A 14,269-nucleotide genomic window follows, 5' to 3' on the forward strand; every position below is an offset into this window, starting at 1 on the left:
GATGTAGACGCTCCGTATTCCCGTGATTCCCCTCTTAAAAATCTCTTACCCAGAATTTCGGGAGCTCGCCCCCCTCCCTCATTGGACATCCCTGTGAGCGAGATCGGGGTTTCTTCTCTGCACTCACTGAAAGTGATTTTTGACAATGTCCAAGTGGCGTTCCATAACGCATACATTAACGAAACTGTTAAAATACATTTTTTTTTAATTACTTATAACGACATGTTCCTGTCGTTAGTTTGTTCTCGTCAATATATATTGTCGTGGGCAAGTAGAATGAGGTGAAGTTTGGTCAGACAAGTGGAATGTATACTCACTTTTGATTTTCACTGTATATATTCTTCCTAACATAACTTTTGTCCCTTCTTTTCTAATGAATAAAGCAGGATACAGTTCTTACTCAGCGTAGATATAAAGCTGGTAACGATAGCTTATATGGAGAGGTAGAAGAACTCTGTGCTTAGTCAGACAAGAAGAATAATGAAACAGCTTCTACAGTAGTAAGTAGAACGGACAAACAATCTCCAAGCATCTAGTTTACGGTCTATTTTATACACATTACTTTATAGAAATATTCTTCGCTAACGTTTAAACCTTCGTAGCAGTTAAAAATAAACATTTCTTTGAATATTCCACAGTGGCGGTGAAAATAAAAAAGTTATCCGACTTTCGGAACTTGCTCGTAAAAATGAAGTAATTTACGGTCATAAAAAAAAGGGACGTAACTTAATTTCATGCAAATGTAAGGAAGTTTGCACGAAGCCGCCGTAAAACGCGTAAAGTTATAATGAATATTTTAAAATCAAGAGTCGAAAACGTGTCATTTGCAATTTCGTTCGAAATTACAATATAAAACACGGGACCATGATATCGTCGAAATTCTTTTTTCCAAAACAGAATATACAGTTCCTTTGGGTATCTATTTACAATTCAAGGAAGTCTACACAGGAATTGTGAACTTTCGATTGCGCCAAACACCAGAGCTATTCACTATTCTGACAAACAGCTAAGTGGTTCCAGTCTTTACCACAGTTACGAGTCAACAGCTCAGAATAGTAAATCGTTAACGGATGATATTTCCCCGCCCCCTTTCACCCTGGAATTCCGCGCTTGTAAATCCCCGAAGCTTCGAGGGAAGTCTACTAATGATTGTTTCGCGCCGCTTGGCTACGGAGTTCGAATGGAGTATTGATTACTGTGCCCGTAGTTACGTGGGCCTGAATAGTTGACGACTTTGAAGGAGTTATACGCCGATGATTGGACGCGATCTCATGTTTAATATTGATTCCAGACGCAACCGTGAACATCGGGGGCTTCTGCGTCTGACCACTTGCTGATCCGTACTACTTGACGCGAGAGAATAAACCGTGAAATCAGATTAACACTTGCGCGAAGTCTTGCGTCTGACAGACCACTGACCTGTACCACTGGATTATACAATCGTATCAGATTAACGAATTTACAGAACACTAAACTTTCCTCTGAATCCTTTTCCGTGATTGCATCACAAAAAGATCAAGCAAATTGCTTAAGATTTGCGTAAATGTAACTACAGCCCATTGAATCACTAACCTCCGTCAGATTGATATACTATTATATTAGAACCAAGATTATTTGAGATTCCATGGAATATCAATGATAGAATCAGAAAGAGCCAACGAGACAAGAGATTATTCGAAAGAGCAGAGACCGCGAAATAATTACGAAACTTTTGCGAAACGATCTCGAATCCCAGCCCCGGAGCCAAATCTGCTGACTGTGTGTGCCCTGATGTGCCACTCGTGGGATCGAATAACTCAGGAGTTGGTGGAACGTGAAAATTGAAACGAGCTATTAAAGCCGTTAACCAGAAAGACAGCGACACTTTCTGCTCACGGAAAATATCTCTTCTGGCTGGAAAACTCTTTTCGGGACTACGTGTACAAGCCCGTGCATATACGGTCCTCAAGTATCGGGGACGAACCCCGACAGAAAGTTACCGCGACTGTTACCACGAAATCCGCATCGACAATTGTTTTTGTGCGTCCTCTTACATCGTGTTCGTAGTCGGGGATAAAACGGGGTTTTTGTAACTGGGAACTTTTGGTGGACGGTGTACGATCGATATCTGTATGCTCGAGATTCTTTTTGAGAATTATCGATTATTTCAGGTTCTCTGTTTTTCGAGATATAGGTCACACAAACCTGTTCCAACAATTCGAACACTCGACTCTTGACTTTCAGACTTTAATATTTGATTCTGTACACTTTTCTGTTTTGATAATTATAAGTCCTTTTTTTCTTAATAGAACTTCATTCTGTTTTATGGGAAGTCCACCACTGAAGTATTTCGACTAAAGGCTCGCCATCCTCTAAATCTAAATCGAGTCTACTCTAAAGAGAGAAAAATGCAGTCTGAAGCGTTTGAATTCCATCAACTACCTAGAGCGTACATCAAAGTTCGTGAAGGGAAAGTCATGACGGCAAGGTTTCGTTAAAAATTTCGCAGCTCTTTTACCACCTGGAATCCAGCATTCCACGGATATTTAACGTCTTTTGAGGCGGCTGATCACCGGGGCAGCCGCGCTCCGAGGGGAGGAGGGGGTCGATCACCTGCCCGAGTGTCTTTGCCACGATACACCAGGGGCTTGAAGCATGTCCGTAAAGCCTGCTCGTAAAAGTTCGCCAGGCCCCTTTCAACTTCAAAGTGGCGCACGTCTCTAATTTCTACTTTCGTAAGCAATTTTCCGTGACGCCTATTCCATGTTCAAAGTTCAGCCCTGGAACGGTGTAACGTGCTTCATTTACCAGGCCGAGGACCCGTTCGGAACTTTCTCGCCTCGTATTGGTTCGAATTTAAACCTTATTGGTGTTGCAAACCGTTTTTTTATCGGCGTACAGTTTTTACGATTGTAAGAAAACGTGCTGCCTTCTTTTTTCTTAAGTAGAAGCTGCGAATTAGATGTAGAGTCCGACAATATAGAATTGGGTGTAAAGTTAGGCGCGGGGTCAGTAGAGGATTGGGTACACAGTCGAGTATAGAATCAAGCACAAGTTCACGTATAGGGTTAATCTTCTTTTGACTAAATTCTGTGTAAGATTAGGTCAATGTTAGGAAACATTCACGTCCATCCTGAGTTTTTGTTGCATCTATGTTACAACGTTCAATAAATGAAAGCAAAACTGCATAAAATGATGAAATTAAACCCTTCTGTCAAAGGAGGATGAATCCTTTCGACAAGTATTTAAAGTTTTAGTAAAGTTCTGGGTGTCTGAATAAGTTGGATGTAGGTTGTTTTTGAATGATGACTAGGTAATCCAACCGCGTTAATAACCATTTTACCTATTCACATTTCTATTGAAATTTTTTCAGGAGTCGCACACGGGATAAGATGTTACAAATGCGGTCAGTACAACGAGGGAGTCGGCAGTATCACGCCCTGCATCAATTATACCGCTCAAATGCATCTGAAGGACTGTCCACCCTCGGCCGAATGGTGCATCGTAAGTGTCCACCCGTATTCACGTAATTAGAACTTGCGCGAGTGTAACCAATGACCAAATACGGGACGAGCTTGATGCTCGGTGAACTGTAAACGTGGGAGATCGTGACTTCGAGCCTCGAGAAAAAAGCATCGCCGTCTCGGCGCCGACAATCGTTTGACACCCTTCCAAACGAGGAGTGGTAGGGTCTGTAACGAATGACGTTATTTACCCCGTCGGCCCGTGCTATATCCAACAAACGGATTGGCTTCGACGCCTTGCGCAAGCTTGCACGTATTGGCCTAAAATTTTTTTGGCGATCGTAAAAAATCGCTCGAACGTTCCTACCGATTCCTCGGTATCTCCTCAGCCTAAAATAACTCAAAAATTCTGTTTCTCACATTTTACACTAAGTTATCAATTAACGGTTAGCTAAGAATCAATAACGAAACTCGCCCTAGATAGACCAACCCTTTCATCGTGTTTTACCGACAAACAAGAGTCTTGTTTCACTAGTCAGACAGTAGTACGAGTCAGCGGTTGACTAGACAAGTAGAATATGACAGTAATGGGCCATTAATTGGACAAGTACCGTGTGCAAATACGTGTTGAACGTACCGGTTTCGATCATTGTCAGTTTTTAAGTGATGCATATCGCAGTTTGGTCGGACAAGTGGTATATACCATTCATAATCACTGAATCGGACATGTCAATGTTTAAACAACGATTCTGTTTCGCTTGCCCGTCCAGATATCGATCTACACTATTTACATAACAAGGAATAAATTGTCATTCCACTTGTCTGGCTATGCATTTGCATCCACTACTGTGTCATGCGGAAATTCCTCTCCGTTTCATTCGTCTGCATAAAAACAATCCACTTCTACTCGGCCCCGTTCAAAAAGAAACGAACTCTGGTATGTAACCAGTTGGCTGAAAATCAAGGCCGACCAACGACAATATTACACCGAAGACAGCATACAGGGACGTATCCACGGAACGGTGTATTGGACACTCGGACCTCATCTTCCACAAATCACAAAGATATCCTTCGTCGAGGGGAGCAGCGCCTTTTACGCTGATGAAATCCAAGATACACGATTTTATTTTCCCTCTCCACGATGTGCTAATAAGGACAATTCCGTTGCATCTCGATTGAAATTATGAAAGAAGAGATTATTACGTCTCCGATCCGAACATCCACGACCAAAAAGAGACAATAGAGGAGCACCATAAAAATCAGCATAGTTTTTCGCTAGCAGTGATCCTGGGTTCCAAAATAGAATTCCCGGAATATCCTTCAGACTAATGAAAAAGGATTCTCGAAGACTTATTAGTTTTGTCGGGGCAGGGATTATTTTCTTGTGTCCAGCAGCCAGTGAGGGAAAGTTTGGGCAGCAAAGTGATACTTAATTAAAGCAAGACCGAGTCGTAATTGAAAACAGAGGTGTATGTTCAGTCGCCGGCCACGAACTTGTGCCTCTGTCAAGAACTTCCTGTTTGTCGTCCCCCAGGTCGACGTGGATGGACCATACTCGCGAGGCCGGGTCAAAGGGGCGAGCGGGACCGTCGCTTTTGATCCGTCGAGCAGAAAGTCCTCGGACATTTATGCTTCGATATCCAACCGGGGGGGGGGGGGGGGGATAAAGAACCAGAGAGACGGGCAGCGATTTAATTAAATTGACACGAATTCCAGTACGCCGATGAGAATAGAAATCGCAGAGGTAGACGAGTTTTCGTATTGAACGATTCAGGACCGACCGTCTTTCTCGCGTGAAGCTATCCACGTTATTAAATTTTTATTCTTTCGATTCTCCTTCGGGAAGTTAGAGACGGCACCACCCGTGGATTTCGGAAGCTTGTTATTGATAACACCCGTTGATCCCATGATTCCGTGATGGTAATTGATCGTCGACGGTGCTGGATCGAAAGAATCCCTTGGGTGCTCAATTCATAAATACAGTAGACGCTCAAGATTTATGGTAGGATGAAATTAGGAACAGGGATGTGTAACAAGTTTAAGTAATATAAAATTAATTTTGGTTTTAGTGGTTCAAGTAGTGTAAACTTAATTTGCTTCTATTAGTGCCTGCTAGTATCTCGTGTCAAATATTGTCATTGCATCGTACATTATTTTTCACTTACGTGGAATTAAAATGGGAAAGCATACTGTCCCCCTAAGTACAATTAAACGACAGCGCCGCTCTCAAGAACTCCCGGAAGGTCCGGACCGTTAATGGAAGGAAAGTGTCGTTCGAACAAAAATTACCTCCGGAGAAGTGAATCGGCCGATAAAGACACACCGGAGAAACTCTCGGGGAACACCGTATGACGTGGCGACTGCCGCGAACAAATAGCGATTTCTATTCCCGTGTGTACCGAACTGGGCACGAAGTTCCCGTGGAAAACTCACTCGAGAGTTCCCATTTTCTTTGAGGGTGAATTCTACTCGCGACTATCAGCGGAAACTGGAAACCACCACATTTCTGCGGAGCTTAAATAATTACGTTTCCACTTTAGCGCTCGCGGAAAAATTTCTATTTCACGGCGCGAACTTCCCTCAGGAGAGTGGGAAGGGGAGTTAAGAGAAATCTTCTCGGGGTAGAAAAAGCGGGAAAGTTCAGAGGAAAGCCTGTTCACCCCTACCTACTACAGAATTCTCTATGCAATAACGGGGCTCGGTGTGGAAACAAGAATTCTTCTACGCTATTCATTCGACGTTAAATAATTGCGTTCCACGCTCCCGTTGGTTGCACGGCAGCAAAAATCCAACCGCTTTTGGACCGCGGAGAGAGAGACAGAGCATACTTGATGCGCAGTGCCGCGCCACACAAGGCTCAATTTCATTTCAATGATCTCTCGATCCAATACGGACGAGATTTCAGGGTGCACTCGGTTGTTCTGGAGATTGGTTTCCGTTGGAATTATTACCCGTGTATGCACACAGAGTGAATTTAAGGACAGTTGATTAGATTTTTACGAACGATCGAATCGATACGAGTCGATGCTTGGGAGCGAAAGAAAGTTCGTGTTGAACCGAGACACACGTTGCTTTGTATACTACGCTTGTCTATGATCGATCGAGTAGAATATGGCGGTTATTAGTCGGACAAGGGGAGTAGGAGCGTGAATGGTCAGCCAAGTGAGAATACGGATATTCCTAGTCAAAGGGGAAAAGGGCAATCAATGATCGGCCAATTAGAGTGTTATAGTTATCAGATGAGTGAAACAGGATTATTTCAGCTCCGTTGGGTATTATACTCGAGGATCGTTGTACCGGATCGGCATCAATGGAACTGGTCTGTGCTCTGTCAGACAAGTACCTTAGAATCATTATCGTAGTTAGGCCAAGAAGGAGTGAAGTGGTTCTACCTGAAGGAGTATTGTAATGCTTTCCTAGTCTGATTCAGAATACAATTTCGTTCCTCGAACTACAAGTGGTATAGAACAGTCTTAGATCAGGCAACAAGATCCAGAATATGATCGCTGTTACACAAAAACTGATACAATTTTCTTCCGACAGTTCTGGGACTTAGTCAGATAAAATTCACGATTCCTAACCAGCGACGTCAGTAACATCAGTCTCAGGTACATAAGTAGAAAAGTGAAAGACACACTCTTCATACTATAATCCAGTATAGAAAGTTTTTCCTGAACAAGCAAGTAGAATCAGACAAGGGCACCGTTTTAACTTGTGATAACCGACGTTATCTAGTAAAAGCATGAATACATTCATTGCAGCCGAAGCGAATTGCTTTCACCATCCCCCTCGTCCACGATAGAAATATCGAGCCCTCGAGCACAATCGCGATCCCGTAGATCAACGACCAATCTCCTCGATCCAATTCGCCGAACGACACCGTCCCTCCCTACTCTGTATCCCATAGGGTATATGCAGGGAACAGCGTGGTCGTCGCGACAAGCCGATATTACCGGAGCAAAATGTTAATTAATACCTGCCTAACGCGTCGCACTTGGCACTAATTTGAAGGGCACGGTGGAATACCTGCACGGTTGGTGCATTAGTAGGCGGATGGCATACGGCGGGATGTAATAATGCAGTAGCATGCAATGAATACGACTTGCCGTAGGCAGCGAGCCGGGAATTGCCGGTCGAATCGAAGAGGTACTCGCGCGTCACTAGGGGATACAAGCCGGAGGACCCTTTAATTGATGACGATCGTTCGCTCCTTTGAGGCAGAACCACGATCCCAAGACCTCGCCTCCACCCCCTGCCAGGATGAAAATGATAAACAGATTACGTGACTCGATTACCTACCGACCAACGGAGAGAGACTAGCCTCTGAGGGAACCGTCAGGAATTACCCAGCGCGCGATTCTCATTGTGTGTTCTTTGCTAAGTCCTAGGCAATCGATACGCTGGAAATCCCGTGACTGAACGCGTCATAGGGATCATAGGGTAGGCTTGGTGGACGATGAGACAGATGGGTGGATAGATTATCAGCAGCACGATCTGGAGTAATTATCATCATGTAATCGGATTTAGAGGGGTATTGATTCGAGAAATTGTGCATTCAGATTGAGCACGAGCTCCGACGTGGGCTCTGAATTGCTTGACTCTTTCAGCTTCGTTGAAGTTAGCTACAGTTCTTCGATCCTGTGATTCACACATGAACCCTTTAAGTTAGCTCTGAAGAAGATGGGGTCCCAGAAACTAAACTCTACATAAAAACGAAATAATTTCCAATCTTTTACGAAGCATAATTTATTATAGTGTTGGCTAATCGAGCACTGAATTCTGATTCTCGTGCTATAGGTTAGTGACTGACATTCAGTTGTACTTAGACAAGTAGTGTAGATAAATGTTTGGACGGACCTGCGGTGTTTGCCAACGACTGATTGAAGAAAGTAGTACAAGTCAACGAGAACTCAAACAGAACGACGAAGAGTACGTTATTGTCGTGATACGAAGTCGAGTGACTCGAAGAACGTGAACTTCTGAAAATCTCGTCGAAGATTTGTCCAAGAGTTTCAAGGTTTCTCACGGCGACACCCGAGGAATTCGCGAGTTCAAGAGGAACTCGACCGGAAGCCCATCATTTCTATCGCATTACCGCCATTATCGCGACGTCGACCAGCAATCGTTTCCATAAAAAGGCTGTTCGTTCCCGACGGATGAATCGCGTTTAACGAACCGCGAAAGAAATCGCCTCTTCTCCCCACGGTAAAACGGGTAATTATTTGAACGATGAAACACTCGAACGGATCCCCACGGTCGGCTTGAACAAGCGTATTAAAATACATTGAACGGCGAACGAAGTCATTCAAGTCGCGCCCCTCCAAAGCACAGAGAAAATGGGGATTTTTCACGAGTGGCCCGTGTTCACGGAAAACCGTCGATTAAAGCTCGATTCAGATCTGTTTCTTCACGGGCGGACATTTGACGCAAAATCGAGGCATTTCGTTCGCTGCGGCCCCCTCTATTATTATATTTTGATAATGACCGAACGAACTTCATTTTCGACGGTATAGAATCGAGATTGAATGCTTCGAGTGATTCTGATGGTTTTGTCCTGGAACATCCGTTGGGAATCGTGAAAAAATCTGAAGCGATCCTCGACGATTCGTCCATGTGAAACTGGACGTAAGAAACGTCATTCGGTGGCAAGAAGATTGAGAACTCGGTCAAGATATCCAACCTCGGTCCTTTAAATCCCTTCAGTTCTCTGAAGGAACGGTGAGGAACGATGACACCCAAGGATATAGACTCGGACGACATCCAGGAATTCCAGGATCGTCGAGTAAACGGTAGTCCATTTCGCCAGAAGAAAGAATCTCCCCACCATCAAGCTTCCATCCCACGTCAGACATGCACACCACGTCCTCTGATCGTCGGACGATTTATTATTCTGACCCTTGTTACCATCGGCTCCGTGGACGAGACGCAATCTCGAGGAGAGCTTCTTTTAAGGAGTTCTCATGGTCACACTTGTAACGCCAGCACGTAACCACTTTCGTTCGAATAATCCTTTTTTCCACGTTTACGCCGCTATCAGTCCCTGATGATACGAAAAAGAAATTATTTGGCACACAGAGGTTATCACTATTGGCAACTACATTCCAGGTCAACAACGTTCATATTTCATCGTCTGTTCTCAAAATATTCGTGAGTCCAAAACTTCCATCGACTGCCATCTTTGTACACACATTCGTCGAAATCTCTGAGAAGCCTAGGATCCCTTTTGTCGTTCCCAGCGAGCCTTTAATAATCTATTTGCGGAGGCAGAACAGAGACGGTTGCCCCGGCAAACGAAACACCAAAGAGGAATCGAACAATGGAATTCCGGGGTTCAAGAGGGGACAGGCATAATTCATTCCACGGATTCCAAAGGTACTGCAACCGTTCGAATTCCGAGATAACAGCGGCGGCCAGACTTCCAGCTAGCTGATCGACGACCAATGAAGACCTCATTCGATCGTTGGGTAGTCAGGTTCGTTATCGACGGTCCCTTGAATTCCGTTCGCGGAATTCCGGGTCTCGAAAGAATATCGAGCCCCCTCGGTGGCCTAACCGACATATCTGAACGGGTCCAATCTCTATGCAGATGCGAACCGAGTACCAGGATCAACTGACAGATCTGCACAGGAAATAGAGTCACCAGTCACTAGACACCAGACCTGATAAGCGAAAAAGAAAATTTCACAGTTCCATGGAACTTCAAATCGTTGCAAGAATTACTTCGCGTCAGTTGGTTCCGATCCCACAGCTGGAGCAAACAGAAGCTCTCCGGAGGCATCTTGAAATATTTCGATCGTGCCCGGATCTGAGGCATCGTCTATTCTCTGATTCAATCGAGTCTGGCCATCTGGAATATTTATGGGGGCACGCTGGTCGTGGGAGAGACTGTTTCAATGCGAAAACTGAGATCGATTTGAAGACCATTGTCGGCTGGGTATACGATCGTTCTAGGAATAGCTACTCGTCCCGGTCGATCGATCCTCGAATTAATGTTCGAAATCCCGTACCGAGTTTGGTACGATAGATTTACCATTGTGGTATTATTACGGGATATGAAAAGTCTAGTGAATTCTGACCCAACTGTGCTTGCAAATGTTTACGATCCACGTTCAGACTAGGGCTACTTTCTGCTCCACATGGGGAAATGTGCTTCTTGTCTATCGAACCATTGACTTGTACTCTTAACGAGACTAGTTAGTATAATATTAGTGTAGTATGTTCCATATCTATGTAACACTACTTGCCCGATCAGTCACTGACAGTCACAAACGCCAACCTGATCTACTTGCCTTACTAGAAAAGAGTACCTATACACGAATTCTAATGTCTTCCACCGTTCCCTGTCTAATCTGAACACTTTTCGTCCCGCATTACTGGACGAAATTAATTACACTGGTGTGTTAACAACATTTTACGTACCAGCACCCACTTTTCACCAAGTGAAAGAACAAAAGCAGTCGTTCCTCCCAGCCAATAAACCGTTTGCGAAGGGGTGGTGGTTTTAATCAATGGTCAAGGAGGTCGTTGGGAGTTCTAACGGCCACACCTTTTGATTCGATTACCATTCCAGTGTTATCGGTTCGATTACTAATCCGATTTAGTCCTGATCGACTTACAAGGATCAATTTCACAAGGAAAATTAGATGTGCCTCGAGTCGTTGGAAAATTGAAAGTCAATAGAAAAAATTCTTTTCAATTTCTATTATTTTATTCGTTTCGTCGGTACGATGAAAATTTTCAAGAGTCACTGACGACTCAACCGTAAGACACACTAGGATAAATAATTGAGTCCATACACTTGTACACCTCCGTTTCTCCAAGCCGCGAAGAACGCGTCGTTGCCTCCAGGACGGTGACGCATAGCGGCTCATAACTCGAGCCATCTGTTTCTAAGGGTGTGCGGTCGCTTTATATTTATGGAGGCGGGGGACGAGCGAGTACAAATGCTGCGGTGGATGGGGCGACGTGTACGACGCCATCGTTTGCCGGAACGGAATAATAAATGTTTATTCCACCGCGAGTTTTCCCTACTCCGCGTAAAACGTAACTCAGCTCTCCTGGTCTCCTCGAATTTATGTACGTCTTTACTTTTTATTAACAATGAAACTTGGACATCCTAAAGTATTATCTCACCACTCGAAAGGGGTTTCAATTCTCATAATTGCCACTAAAAAGATATCGTTTAAGCTGAGCAAAATACTAAAAGCAATTATAAAAAATATTATATTCTGTATGTGGTACAAACGGGAACAGTAGAGTATAAAAGGTTAGGGAACAGGTAGATATTAACCCCTTACATTGTAAATAACAGGCTTGTGATGTCGTCTAACCATGCATTGACCTATATCCCTTAACAGACCAGGCGGGGACCTGTACTACTTGTCTGACTATAACAAGGCTAATACTACGTGTGTACTTATATTCTTATACCACTAGCCGGAAGATATATATCCAGATACCTTACTAATTCCAACATTTTCTGCACGATATTCGTATGAAAAATGTGATGGTCTGGGTCATTTTTCCGCGTTCTATGGTCCCGTGAAACTTTTGTTTCTCGTGTCGAGGTACCTATCAGGAATGCTCTTGCATTTCACCCTGTCGAATAACGCGAAAGCTCGCGATGCATCACACGGGGGAAAATCGATAAGCGTCGGTCGTCAGTCACTCGCTTCGTCCATTTCGTCCCGAATAGGCGATGAAAAAAGGAACGGAATAGGAGTCGCAATAACGAAGGGTCGAAAAAACAACAATCACGCGCAATTTCAACAAGAAACGACGTAAGAAGCGCCGGAAAATGTGGGAAATCCTAGCATGGGCGCATTAGATGCTGGAGAAAGGAGGAAGGTCGACCCAGAGAAAGCTCCAAAATAGACGGAAAGTGGAGGGTAAAAGATTCCTGTGAATCTCATGGAAAGAGAGCCGAGTTTCTAAACGGAAAAAATTAAACTGGAACGCAGACCTCGCTGAATCACGAGAACACACCAGCAACGGATGGAAAATAAAAGGCAAAGTTGGTCTGAAATATGGTGGATAATCGACAATACCGTGGACTTTTCCAAGAAAAACGAAAAAGGAAACTAAAAAAAACTCCCCAACGAACCACCGAGAATCAATGGCACAGGTCCAGGAAAATCGAGGAAAAATTATAGGCGTAATCCGGCACGGGACGTGAATAAAATCGATTAATCGTATCGGAGAGTGTCGTCGGGTTTAAAGCTCGACGAAAATTAAAGGTCGAATTCCTACGATCGCCACGGACAGAATAAAAAAGAGGTGGTGCGGTGGGAACAGTTACTATTTACACGATACGAGAACACGTGGACTGAGTGGAATTGCTTTCTTCGTTCTGTCCACACGGTGGCCGCAATCCCTACCTATTCCGGTCGCCTAAATCAAAAACCGGTCCCCCGTCGTCTGTTATTTGCAAGCCGTGTCCATGCCGGCCGTCGACAGAATTTCGGATGACTTATCGCCAGTTCACGCCACTGAGTCGAAAAAAAGAACGCAAAAGTTTCAGACGACACGACGATCTCTCGAGCTTCCTTGGAGTGTCCCTGAGCGAATAGGATAAATACAGGGTAAAAAAAAAAGAATCACAAGAGAGGTAGCCTTGACGTACGAGCCACGGTCCCGTGTAAGTCGTGGAACCTGTAGTTCGTCTTTTTTTCCCTCGACGTCGGCCAGTTTTTCTTCTGGTCGCTGGAGCGTTTGGGTAATGTTCCGTTTTGGAGTTACCGAGCTTTCACATTCAATATTCATGAACGCCACGGTGCTTCTCAGAAAGAGATGTTATATTTCATGTCCGCGGGAGTATTGAATGATGCTTTATTCTTCACGATTAATTGAATCCTTTGATCGAGACCGCGGGAATTTCATGGGGATTTTAGTATGTAATCCGTTTTATTATTCTTCTGAATTCGTTTTATTATCCTTCTGTTCCATTATCTATGAAATTTTAGTGTACTGAAATTGGAAATGTACGGTCTTATCCGATCTTGTCGCGATCCGAAACTTCGCCGTTTCTGTTCCCTGCAATCACGCGATGAAACTGTCCTCAATATTTACTATCGCCGACTGTAAACCATTCCGACAAACCGGTAAAATATTCAACGTCCCCGCCCGGAATCATCCCGTTCTCCTCTGCTCCGACTGCATTTTCTTTTCCCGTTCCCCAGCCCCCTGAGGATTTCGCTGATCCAGGCACGGGTATAAGGAACTCAACATCTGTTACGGTCCCTCACGGAACTTTCTTCCGTTTTGTATCCGTAAAATTTGCTCACGTTCTCCCCCTGTTAACCGGTTTGCCTAGCGTCTGTAAGTTTCCCTTAACAGATTATACCCAAGCATATCTTTCTGAAGAAAAAGAACACGGTACATTTAATGATTATCATAACTGTCAGTAGTAAAGTACGCGATAAGTCTGTCAACTCCTTTATGTAGATAGGAAGTTCACGCTTAATCCGTACCTAAAAGTTTCATTGCTATTGTATACACACGTTGAACAAATCCTTTATGTAGATAGGAAGTTCACGCTTAATCCGTACCTAAAAGTTTCATTGTTATTGTATACACACGTTGAACTATTTCAGTCGAAATGTATTTTCAGCAATTTTATTTAAACAAAAAAAAACAAATTTATTTTTAAAAATTCTAGAAAAACAGAGATTACGGTAAATATGGAAAGAGTCGATAATAAAGCACGCGCGAGCGAACATTAGTAAAGGGAGAACGCGGCCGTTCGTGTTCGCGATATATCATACTGGGCTACGCGGAATAAAATACGGCCCGTGAACTCGAGTCGCATGGACGTGTTCTGAAACGGT

At 43.9% G+C, this 14,269-nt stretch overlaps 1 protein-coding gene across 1 annotated transcript in view; it reads left to right on the plus strand.

Annotated features, from left to right (window-relative positions):
• Positions 1–14,269, plus strand: part of LOC107192405 — a 73,584-nt gene that overhangs the window by 41,137 nt on the left and 18,178 nt on the right. Inside the window, exon 2 of the mRNA XM_015581649.1 lies at positions 3,353–3,483. Coding sequence (XP_015437135.1) covers positions 3,353–3,483 — 131 coding nt within the window. The remainder of the gene's footprint in view (positions 1–3,352; positions 3,484–14,269) is intronic.

Source organism: Dufourea novaeangliae, unplaced genomic scaffold (genome assembly GCF_001272555.1).
Source record: "Dufourea novaeangliae isolate 0120121106 unplaced genomic scaffold, ASM127255v1 scaffold362, whole genome shotgun sequence".
NCBI lineage: Eukaryota > Metazoa > Arthropoda > Insecta > Hymenoptera > Halictidae > Dufourea > Dufourea novaeangliae.